Here is a 12014-nt window from a genome sequence, read left to right as displayed (position 1 = left end):
ATCTGATTAAATATTAGGCCAATATGAAAAACTAAGTTAGCTGACTTAGGTATATGTAATTTATAAAGAATATAAAATTAGATGGCAGTGAACGGTCATTTTAGTGGTATAAAAAAACACATTGAAAAGAAAGTGTCTCTCAATTTGAATCCCAATTAATGTAATTAGTCTTTTACATGCTCGGTTTCAGGGAGTACAGATTCCCCATGACTTCTGAATGAACCAAGCGAGCATTTTGTATGAACTTTACCCCTGAGGTAGAAGATGAGATTATATAAGATATAAAATGCTGCTTAATATTTTATGATCCACCCCCTCTCCCCCCTCCCCAGGTAAAGTATCCATTAAAGAGGACATTGTATTATTCCCTGGTCAGTTTACTGTTCACCTGAAAACCTTTCCCTAGCTGCTCTCACACTGTATACATGAGAAGGCCCGTGTTGCCCTGGAGGCCAAAAGGTGGTGATTGAACCAAACTCAGTGTGAGGTCCAGAGGTTGTTTCTGATTCTTTCAGTTGACTCTTCCTGTCCCCTCTGGTCCAGACCTCTTCACAACATTGTTTTCAACCTTCAGAAGTCTATGAGGGACATGCATTTATATACAGACAAGGCCACAGAGGCCCTGAAGTTTCAAATGACTTGCCCAAGTCAGTGGGTCAGCTGGAGCCCTCTTAGTGGGAAGGGTGGGAGAGGGTCTGGCCTGGCGCGGACCTCTCCCTTCCCCAGCCCTCCACTGCCCCACGGCTGCGGCAGAGCACTGAAAAGCGAATTCGTCTCTTGACTCTCAGGCACAAACGCAGAGTTCACAGGCCTCCACTCTCCCACAGACGAACATGTGTTTTTGTGGAAAGACCACACAGAGTCAGGATCCCTACGCTGCTTCCAGATCTGGCCTGCATTGGCCATGCAGCCCGAGTCAAATTATAGAACCAAGGCCACATTCAGCTGGAAGGAATTTAGAGATCGCCTTCGCTGGTGCATCAGAACCACCAGGACAGCTTATGAAAGCACAGATTCCTGGGCTTCAGTCCCAAGATTCTGACTCAGTAGGTCTGGGGTGGCCCTGAAGATCTGCTTTTCTAGTAAACTTCCAAAGCATGTGAGTGCTGCCGATCCAGGCACCCCATGTGAGCAACACTGGGCTATGGTAACCTTAAGATAGGTCAGCAAATGCTTTCTTAAGGGCCAGTTAGTAAATATTTTAGGCTTAGCAGGCCGTATGGTCTGTGCTGCAACTATTCGACTCTGCTGATGTAGCTGGTAAGTGGAAGTGGACAATCTCTACATGCGTGGGTGTGTGTGTCTTCTGATAAATCTTTATATAAACAGGTGGCCCACAGGCTGTAGTCTGCTGACCCCTCACCATACGCTGATAGTAATTTGAGTTCTTCCCACCACTCCCTGCTTTCGGCTGTAAAATGAGGATGCTATTTCTAGTCTTACTTTTCTCCAGCCCTATGATGAAGAAAAATGGGTTGCAAAGAGTTGGGTATGACTTAGTAATTGAACAAGAACATGATGAAGACAGAGTATAATCATCTGATAAATACTCAGAAAAAATACTTTGTATCATGTTCAATCAGTCCCATATTGTTAGCTATACTGTTTTTAAATATGATATCTTCCTTTAATAATCATTAAATTGGATTTATAAATATTCCCTCTAATTATTAGGCTGATATCACACACACACACAAAACTTTAAAAAGGCTAAGAGATGACAGTAGGGATCATTTTGAAGAGTAATTTAGGAGGTTTCCTGGTGACAGAAAATAAAAATGTAGAACTCCTCCTATGTCAATAATTCCTCCATGAAGAACAAAAATGAGTATTTAACGAGGTTAGTCAGACAAAAACAACAAAGTTTATGATGACCTGACATGCTGCCTTTGTAAGATATTCTAATTAAAAAACATTCCACAAACAAAGACATAACCAACAAGTTATATTATTTTTTATTCATGTTAGAATTTCTATCAGTGTTTGAACATTAATATTTAGAGAGTTTGTACATTTTTGCCTTCCGAGGTTTAAAATGAGAACCACACTAGGTCACAAATTGTAACTAATACAACACATTCCACAACTGCATGAATATTCACTCAATCTCACTCTCTTAACACTGTTAAGACATTTTCTTTTCCTTGCTGTACTTTACAATGAAAAGTGTGCCCCACTCATGTCTCAGCAAAGTTCCAGACATTATGGATTCATCACATATAAATTCTTTAAAAATATACTTCTGTCAAAAGACTTGATGACTACTATGTACACTACAAAAATAAATTTTCATATAAATAAATTATATGGCATACTTTTATCTTTGTAATTGAAATGACACAAACCCATTCCTGCCAAAATTGGCAGACAATGAGACCCAGTTTGAATATTTCCTTTAAACTCCTTACACTAAAACCTACCATGAGTCCTTAATGAAAATGTTATATACTCTGAACTATTTAACATTAGTAAGCACTCTATACAAATAAAAATTCTGTTCAAAAGTAAAACATAGCTGTAATAGTGTTTCCAATAGAAATAAAATCCCTGCATTTTTCTGTTATAAACTGGCATGACAAATACTGTAGGAAAACATTCTTATGATACAAAATTATAAATATCAGCAAAGATTTAAAAAAAAATTAAAACATCCAAATGAACAAACAAGACAGACAAAATAAAACTATTTTATAAAAGAGAGAGAGAAATTCTGGTTGTCTGCCAGCCCCCAAGTTCTCCCTTTGCCAATGTGACTATCGGAGAAAGTTCTATGCTGTGCAGAAAGCAGGGGCCAGGCAAGCAGTCACGCACCACACAAGCTGGGCTCAGGAAAGGAGCGAGGCATGCCTCGAGCCAGAGGGAAGCAGACCTCTGCATTCTGCATCATCTCTCTCCTGAACGCAGGATATATGTTTTCTGAGCAGAGCCTAGTGTTAGGTAGACAGACAGTGTAGCTGACAGAGGCACCAACAGTAGCAGTGGGGCCATGGGGCCCCTGGCATAGTAACACATACATCTGGCAGCCACGGTCTAGTGGCGAGTTTGAGAGTCTGAGGTCACTACACTGCTGGTACTACTGGGGGCTGTTGCCTTTCGATGAACATTTTCCATGTAAAACAGGAGGCATAATGGGAGCTGCCATGTGTGCACTCCTACAGTAGCTTAGTCTGGGTACCAAGTGCTTCCCAACACTTGCTGGTCTCTGGCTTAGAGCCCGGGAAGACCAAACCTCAGAGCAAGGCAACAGAATTGATATGGAAGCAAATCTTTTAAAATAATGCCTGGTTGAGAGACATATCCCTATATACATTCTTCATTGAGGGGGAGGGTGGTATGCAATTAGCATCTTCCTAGTCTTCAATAAATGTACTAATGATGGTGAGAGGAGGGAGATGAGTTACTTTAGGAAGCGTGCACCTATAATGTTAGTATTAACAAGTGGAGAATCATCCTTCTGAAGCTCATATCCTGTAGAATTTCTGACTCTGTACCACCATATTGGATGCTCACTATATAGAGGATGCAAACAAATCCAGAAAGCCCCAACCAACTGTGCAATTTAGCAAAAGAGGGAGTTTAAATTGTAGGGACTCAAAACATCACTTCTGGGCTAATTGTAGACCCAGAATTAAGAGGTCGTTGTCTCCAAAAGACTTATAATCCACTCTTAAACTTGGGTGGTGGTGGTGGTGGTGGTGGGGTGTGTGTGTGTGCGCGCGCGCGTGTGTGTGTGTGTGTGCGCTGTGTGTTGGTTCCAAGAGAGGTATAATGAAGGCTGCATACTTAGAGGATATGCTCACAGCCCAGCTGAGGCTCCCACGAGGCAATTTTTCTAGGTTTTAATACCAATGAAGATGAAGAGGTGTGAACTCTGTACCCTGAGGTTCCAACATACACCACAATGGTCCATGCAAAGGAACTCATCTCCTCTGAAGCATGAGCTGGGGTGTCTGGATGGCAGCCGATGATCTTAAGAGATGCCCTGAACTTGAAGCAAATCTGGCAAAAGGATAAGGCGATGTTTAGGGCTAGCCCTCCACCACCACTAGCACTAGAAATATCCTGACTCTTCGGCCTAAGGTAGAGCCCACCAAAGGTTACAGATAGTAAAAAGAAACAAAAAAAAGAAAAAAAAAATCACAGTACAGTACATTAGGAAATCACACACGTGTTCACACACACAGCCAAACAGGAGAATCGCACCCAACTACACCTAGAGAAGCCATCGGGGTTAACGTGCTTTCTTCATATCTGCTCATTAAACAACAACAAAATTATCACGCATAGCGTGTTTGGAAGTTAACAGTAACATTTCATACTACCACAGGGTTGTGATATGCAAATTTAAAATATTTTAAACAGAAACCTTTACAAAATAATCCTATTACATAAGCAATATTTGCATAGAATTATACAGGTAAATTATACAATATTTAAGCAGCAGCAACAATATGCTGAAATTTAAGACTAAGTTAAGCTTGGCTGTGGCACAGAGACCAATGTACACACAGGGAGGGCCCCTCTGTGATCCCCCCACTGCCCACTCTGGAGGCAGGAGTGGGGAAACCCCAGTAAATCACACTACTTTACATCCATTCCTTCGTATGTTACATATGTGTACACCTCTTAAATATTTATAGAAATATTTCACAAAATAATACAATCGGTTACAGTAACGATGAACTGCTCTCTGGCACAGCACACCTTTCTAATTCCACGTTTCTCTTCAAGCAGTTCTGGTGGGGTGGGGTAGGGGTAGGGAGGGGCTTCCAATCTTTGGCCTCTTTGCTTCAGATTTTACTCACCCTTTAAAGAAAAAAGGAAGTCAAATAAAGTAACAGGTCTATGAGTTCATATTTATAAAACACAAACACAGGCAAAATAAGTCTGAGGTATAGAAATCAGGATGGTGGGGGCTGGGGTGAGGGCATGAGGGGCTTCCAGGGGCAGATTATGATCCCTTCCTCGATCTGGGGCTGGGGACAGGGATGTGGTCATTTTGTGATGTGTGTTCATCAGACACAGCTGCTATATGGCATTAGAAGACGGAAAAAGAGGTGAAGGGGCAGCGATCAATATTATTGTTGAGATGCACCAACACCTTCCCCCTCTGTAAGCTTACAGTAAGTGAAGTGAGAAGTGAAGGTGCTCAGTCACGTGCGACTCTCTATGATCCCATGGACTGCAGCCTACCAGGCTCCTCCGTGGAGTTTTCCGGGCAAGAGTACTGGAGTGGGTTGCCATTTCCTTCTCCAGGGGATCTTCTCGACCGGGGGTTCGAACCCAGGTCTCCCGCATTGCAGACAGACACTTTATCCTCTGAGCCATCAGGGAAGCCCAGTAAGGGACAGACCCGATTTAGAATTCCACTGATTCTCCAAGGATGACTAAGCTTGAACAGGAAGCCCTGTCTGTAGGTTAAGAGGTTACTCTGTCTGCAGCCCTCTAGTCCCGGAGAGCATGCGTGCTCAGTTGTGTCCAACTTCGGGACGCTATGGTCTGTAGCCCGCCAGGCTCCTCTGCTTATGGAATTTTCCAAGCAGGAAAACTGTAGTGGGTTGCCATTTCCTATTTCACAGGGTCTTCCCCACCCAGAGATCAAACCCACGTCTCCATGGAAGCTGAGGGACCACTGAAGAGCCCCGCCCACCTTCCCGCCGACCCCGCCCACCTCAGTTGGAGCTGCTGCCGTGGCGTCTCTCCTCACATTCCACGTCCTGCAGCTCAATGACCTCCACCTTGGGTTCCCTCCTCTCACACCGGACATTAAAAGGCACATGGGGGTCCTCAAACAGCCCGTGGTCAGTCTCGGGGTAGTCCTCGTAGCCTGGGCAAAGCCCGCTTCGGGGGTTCCTACTGGGCCCAGGCCCAGGGGCGGGCGGAGGATGCACGGCAACAGTCACGGACGCCGAGGCCGTCACGGTGGTAATGGGCTGGCAGTAGCTGGGCATGGAGCTGCCCATGGCAGTGAACGCTGGGTTGTGATGCCGAGGGTTGTGAGAACGGGCTCCCCGGGGGCCCGTGCGGTCCCTATTGCTAGGGCCAGAATGCCCTTCAGTAGAAATTTCGAAAGCGTCTCTGCGCGGTTTATATGGAGGCGCCCTCAAGCATTCTCTGGGGGTTTCTCTTCTGGGCTGCTGTCCTGGCTGTCCAGGTGGCAGGGTCCTTGAGTCCAGGTGGGACTGCTGTCGAGGATTTGAGGGTGGGTGATGCCTCGGTTCAGGATGGACCACCTACAGAGGGCAAGGGCAGGTTGAAACAGGCCCAGTGCTAACCCCAGGCTGGGCGCCACCCCCTGCTGTTCCAGCCCCCTCTTCTTTCTTGGCTCTGGCTCCTGCCTGGCCACCCACACACAGCTCTTTCTGAACTAGAGCTCAGTCAACCCCACAAGTGGCTGGGAGTGCCCTGGGGAGCTAACAAGGGCCTTCTACCCACAGACGAAAAACCCATTCTCTTTGAACCTCAACAACGGGCCAGAGGAGCGCCCTACTTGGACCCTGCGTGTAGGCTTTCTCCGGCACAGCTGGCTGGATGCATAGGGCTGCAGCCCATAAATGCAGGGCTGTGGTCTAAGCATCCAGCTGCCTCCCTCCCATAGTCTGCCACCCCACCCTGCTGGGTAGTCAGATCTGGAGTTCCTCTTCTTCTAAAACTGCCAAGTGCCTGGCCCTGGCTCACCCACACGCAGGACGTTGCCAGGACTGTCTATACCTACACTGTTGAATATGGCTATTTACATTTAAGTTAACTAAAATTAAAATTTCAGCCCCTTAGTCACAGTAGCCACATTTCAAGTGCTCAACAGCCACATGTGGGCAGTGGCTGCTGCACGGGAGAGTGCAGGCAGAGAGAGCATTTGCATTGTCACAGAAAGTTCTATGGGGCAGCACTGCTCTGTCCTGTTGTTAGGAATCTGGTTTCTGGGTCTCTATACAAAGCACGGAGCAACACAGTGGCCACATCAATCAAAAGGACCGTGACCAACTTCAAAGTCGTTCAGCTTGTACCTATTTTTAGGCTCCCGCTGAACAAAACCAGATTCACACTGCAGCTCAGCAGGCATCGTCACGGGGGGTAAGAGGAGGAAAATTTAGGTTATTTGGTTGGCCTCTCTCTCTTTCATGGAAGGGCAGCTCCGGCCTGGGACTGGAATACCCATTTCCTGGAGGGACAGCAGGAGGCCCCCAGTTGGAGCAACATTAGCCTTAGAACCTTCCTTGGGTTTTGTGTGCTGTGCTCCAGGCCTGGGGGGCTGAGAACATCCTAGGGAGTACAGAGAGGGGAGAATGTAGCTGGGGCTCTCCGAGCCTCTGAGGAGAGGCTCCTGGGCCGCTCGTGGTTTTCCTGAATTACTGAAGGCTGGTTCTCAGCTTCTCCGCTCCTTCCAGCCACACAGAATGCGAGCTTGGAGCCATAAAAGCTTCTGGTGAAGTCTCAGACAATAGTGATTGAAGTAATTTTATACTAAGGGCAATTAAAGGTAACAGAGGTGGAAGGGAAAAAAATAACTTCTGCTGGCAATAAAAATACCATTATATTTTAAAATAAGTATCATCCTAAAATTTATGTAACTTTAAAATAAGGGTGGGAGGGTGGGTAGGGAAGCAAGGTATGCTTTACCTCTGGTTCTTAAACAAGATATATGCTGATGGATACTTTGTGTAGTTTCCAATACTGGCCCCTGCCCTTTTCAATCCATATGAGATACAACCATATGAAATTGACATTTCTATAGTATGATTCTACCTAACCTATACTTTTTTTTTTTTTGGCATCCTGTGTTTTGCTGTTCAGAGCAGGCAGGGGCTGCCTCCTGGGGTGACTTGTGACTTACAGTGGAGCGGGCGAAGACAGGGTTTTCTGTGGCTTCCACGATCACTTGGTGGGCAGGGCCCCCAGCACCCTGCTGGGCCTCGTAGTGCCGCAGCTCCTCACTGATGCCTGACACGGTCGTCTGAGAACTGTACTCCGAGTCAGAGGAATCAGACCCGTTGTTTGTGTGACCGGCGGGCACAGCAAACCGGACCACGCTGGGGGGTGGCTCAGGAGAAGGTGTGGGCAGCCGGTTCAGCCCATTGGCTGGAGACACCTATTTAAGGGGATTCCGTATGTCAGGTATGTTATCATCCATTTAACCTGGGAGCTACACTCAAGGTTCAAAACACAGTACTGTTCAGGGGTCGCTGCCCTCCCTCACTCCCCCTCCTGGCCTCCCACACTACTCTGTATTCACTTAGCCCAATCCTTGCCACTTAGAGGACCCTTGGGCATGACAGATGGAGCAAAAGGACTGCCCTCTGCTTTCACACACTGGAAAGGCAGGTTATGCCCTTTTCACTCCTGTTCAAACCCAGATATTCATCTTGAGTGGAAAATGCTTTATTGATAGAGACCTATAACACTTAGGTTGCCAATCACCAGGTTTCAAAAAACCAAAATAAAAGCAACCTAAACCAAACCAAACCAAACCAACACAACATCCTCCAACACTAATAAACTGAAGAGAAAAAAGGCTATAGTTATTGAGTTGTTTGCTGAAAAAGTAAACAACCAGAAAATGGGGATAAAGCGTAAATATCTAAATTAAGACCGACACCAGGAAAAACAGCATACAGATGGCCTGTGGGCTGCACATGACGCCAGCAACGATTACTGACCTCAGGATACGGTCCGAAGAAGGACAAAAGGACTGGCAGCAAAACTAGTCCATTGAGAACACCCAGGATTGTTAGGATTGCCAGGACAGCAAAGAAGTACCTTAAACATAAAAGGGAAACAGGAACATTTACCATGGCAAGTGAATTAAGGTACCCTTCATGTGCCCAAATGTCAGAGCCAAAAATGAACAAAACCCACACCAGTGAAAAGGCTGTTACAAAACTTCAGTTCAAACCCAGCACAGGATTACTTTCGTTTTTCTTTTAACCTTCTGACTTTGAGGACTGCATTCCACAACCCAAAGTGTTAGTTCATGAAGGGAAGAAAAAAAAAAATTAGGTTGTTAATTTGCTGAAATCTCATGGCATGTAATGTTATTTATGAATGTGTTACACAAACACAAAAATATGGAATGTGAACTGAATGGCTGAGCAGACTGAAAGCACAAATACAATGCAGAGGGGCCCCGTTCACGAAAACCCAGCAGAAGCAAACAAATGAAGTGAAGGGTGTAGAATTTAAACAATTTAGCCCAGGAGGAAAAGCAGCCCACTTCTGCAGGCAGCTAATCCACTGTGAAATGCTTCTGCATCTTAGAGCAGAATCTCTAATTAAGTCTCCAGTGTATCAGGTAAGGCTTTCCCTGGGCTTTCATTAACCACAACTTTCTGCCTAGAATTCTGTGAGTTCCAGTTTTACCAAATAGCTCCAACTGCGACCTTTTTAGAACACTGGAACCAGCTTTCCGCAAAGAAAACACTGCCCATTCTGTGGTTGCTGGGGCATTTTCGGGGGAGGGCGGTCCACAATGACGGGTTGCTCTGCTGGCCAATCTTTTGTTGAACAATTTAGCATCTCTGAATACTCTTGTTTTGCGTCAGCCAATTCAGACATAAAGGCCGCAGCACCATGAAGAAGAGGAGAGTGCACAAGTGGCCCTGCTTTCCCACCATTGAGGGCTAAGGTCTGGGATCCTTCACGAATACCAAGGTGAACCTGTCAGCCAGGGAGGGTGGCTGGCGGATGTTCCACACAGCTGGAGGCAGAAGGCTACACGCAAGCATGTGTTTCTCTAACTATCGGTTTCTAGGGCAGTTTTGCTGGAAGGGGGCTGGGGTGGGGGAGAGCTCAGGATGTTCTGGGAAGAGGGAGGGCAAGATATCTATATGTTAATGGTCCTCTTGATCATAAAACGGAACAGGCTCCAAGCTTCACTGTGCCTATATATGTTTCGCCCTTAGATGAAAGGAAAGAGAATCTCTATAAAAATACAAATACCTCGCAGCTATTGTAAACACTAGAAACTTCTGAGCTGCATTAGTAAAACCAAGCAGCCGATGTCTTGCACTAATGTAAACTCCTGGAACTTTAGGTTTAGGCATATATCAGCAGCAGGCATTAAGACATTTGCATCCCATCCATCTAACGGTAGAATAAACAGACCAATTAGATTTCTGACGGCTTAGTGTATACAATGTCTGCTCATTTAGTCGACCTCAGTGAGGGCTTTATCAGGTTAATCCATCCAGTTCTAGAAAATGGGAAGCCCTTTTAAGTGCTTGAAATAAGAGCCCTGCTATCTCTGGGAGAGAACAAGAAGCCATGGGTTAGATGAGAGAGTTGGGATCCTGCCCTCCACCCAGGTCCCAGATGGTTGCTCTAATCAGGCTAAGTTTCTTCTCTGTTGCTCCCCTGGCATCCCCCAACAAGGCTGAGTTAGATCCTTTGAGATCCCATCACACTCTGTTTCCCATGGTTTTGAATTGCTTGTGACCTTGTCTCTCTCCGCCATAGACCATAGCTATGTAGAGGGGGACAAGGACAACGTTACTGCTGTGCTGGTGTGTGAAATGGCACTTATGAGGTGTTCACCATAGTGTTGAATGAGAAATTACACAAAAGAATCTTTCCTGGATGTAGCGTTTGTACATCATAGAGAAACAACTACTAATGCTCAAATAAAGGAAAAGTCAACATCAAATTAAGAGCTCAAAACAAAACCCCCCCCCCCCCAAAAAAAAAAAAAAACCAACAAAACCCAGACCAAAACCTTCTTCTAGTTTAGGCATATATATCTACCTGATGCTAGGCAACGAGGTGTACTAATTGGCTTGCTAATGGATCAATCCTCTGTGCTGAGAGATCAGCAACAGGGCCATCACCTGGGAGCTGGCTAATAACTCAGATCCCGCTCCCCACCCCCGATGAAGTCTGATCTGCATTTACAGAGATTCATGAGCACATTATAGTTTGAGAAGTACTGGTTTACACCTCTCCACTCACTCTCCATTCAAACGACAGTGAGCCAACCCTGGCACTCATTCTAGGAAGGCTACATCTCCATAATGATGCCAAGGACCTATCGTCTTTCGTAATAAAGAAACTTTGGCTACAATTTAAAATCCTTAAAATCCTCTTTTTTTCACTTGGAATTGAAAGTCCTATTACAACATACACACTAGGAAAGCCGGTTTAGATTCTCTCTCCAGATTACCAAAGTGTGCCTAACAATCCAGTCATTTCTCACATTTCATTCTGCTTTACTATGGTCCTAATTCTGGACTATCTTTTACTTATTGATGATTCTGGCCTCGACCCTCCACAGAGCAGCAGGGTTACATCTAAGAGCAGCTGTTTAAAAAAGCTGTGGAGGCTCTTCAGAGAAGAAAATGGTCTCTCCCTGTAGTTCTCAAATTCTTTTCAAAAGGAAAACTTGCTCTCCTTTCATACTTCACAAAGTCAAGTCCTTAAATAAATTCATCAGAAACTGCTTGCCATGAAATCCAAATAGAAAGATGTATCCAAATGAGGCTTGGATTTTAAAAATTTGACACCAAAGTCACACAGTAAATGTTTCTTAAATCTTACTGTAAGGAACTTGAACATGAAATCAAGGTATGCTGTCTTCACTTCTTAAAAGAATAAAATTTCTGAAAATTTTAGGTATCTGCGTGTTTTCCTCTCTGCAGTTTTGAAGGCCAATGGAAGGTCAAATTTAGTCAGTCAAAGGGCACCAGGTCATTTCCTTCTGTTGATATGTCTAACCTTAATACCAAGAGCTGGGATGTGGTGTCAAGCTGCAGAGCTGCCCCAAACCCTCCATCTTTTGTCCTCAGGATATTCCCCAAAACAGCTCTAGAAGAGAGCCTGTTCTTATGCCTCTCAGCGTGTTCATGCGTGTTCAGTCGCATCCGACTCTTTGCAATCCCACACACTGCAGCCTGCCAGGCTCCTCTGTCCATGGAATGTTCCAGGCAAGGAATACTGGAGTGGGTTGCCATTTCCTACTCCCGGGGATCTTCCCGACCCGAGGATCAAACCCAAGTCTCTTGCAGCGTCTGCACTGGCAGGGGGGT

The 12014-nt window shown here is 45.4% G+C and overlaps 1 protein-coding gene across 1 annotated transcript in view; it reads right to left on the bottom strand.

The window, feature by feature from the left end:
- Positions 1 to 1939: 1939 nt before the first annotated feature.
- The window catches only part of PTCH1 (patched 1), a 70943-nt gene continuing 60868 nt past the window's right edge, over positions 1940 to 12014 (bottom strand). Inside the window, exons 22-25 of the mRNA XM_010836064.1 lie at positions 8658 to 8757; positions 7835 to 8089; positions 5672 to 6233; positions 1940 to 4806 (exon numbers count right to left, since the gene is read on the bottom strand). Of these exons, the coding sequence (XP_010834366.1) occupies positions 5673 to 6233; positions 7835 to 8089; positions 8658 to 8757 (916 nt within the window). The 3' untranslated portion in view covers positions 1940 to 4806; position 5672. The remainder of the gene's footprint in view (positions 4807 to 5671; positions 6234 to 7834; positions 8090 to 8657; positions 8758 to 12014) is intronic.

Source organism: Bison bison, unplaced genomic scaffold (genome assembly GCF_000754665.1).
Source record: "Bison bison bison isolate TAMUID 2011002044 unplaced genomic scaffold, Bison_UMD1.0 scf7180017864057, whole genome shotgun sequence".
NCBI lineage: Eukaryota > Metazoa > Chordata > Mammalia > Artiodactyla > Bovidae > Bison > Bison bison.
Note: the sequence above shows the minus strand (reverse complement) of the source record. Positions and strands in the feature narration are given on the sequence as shown.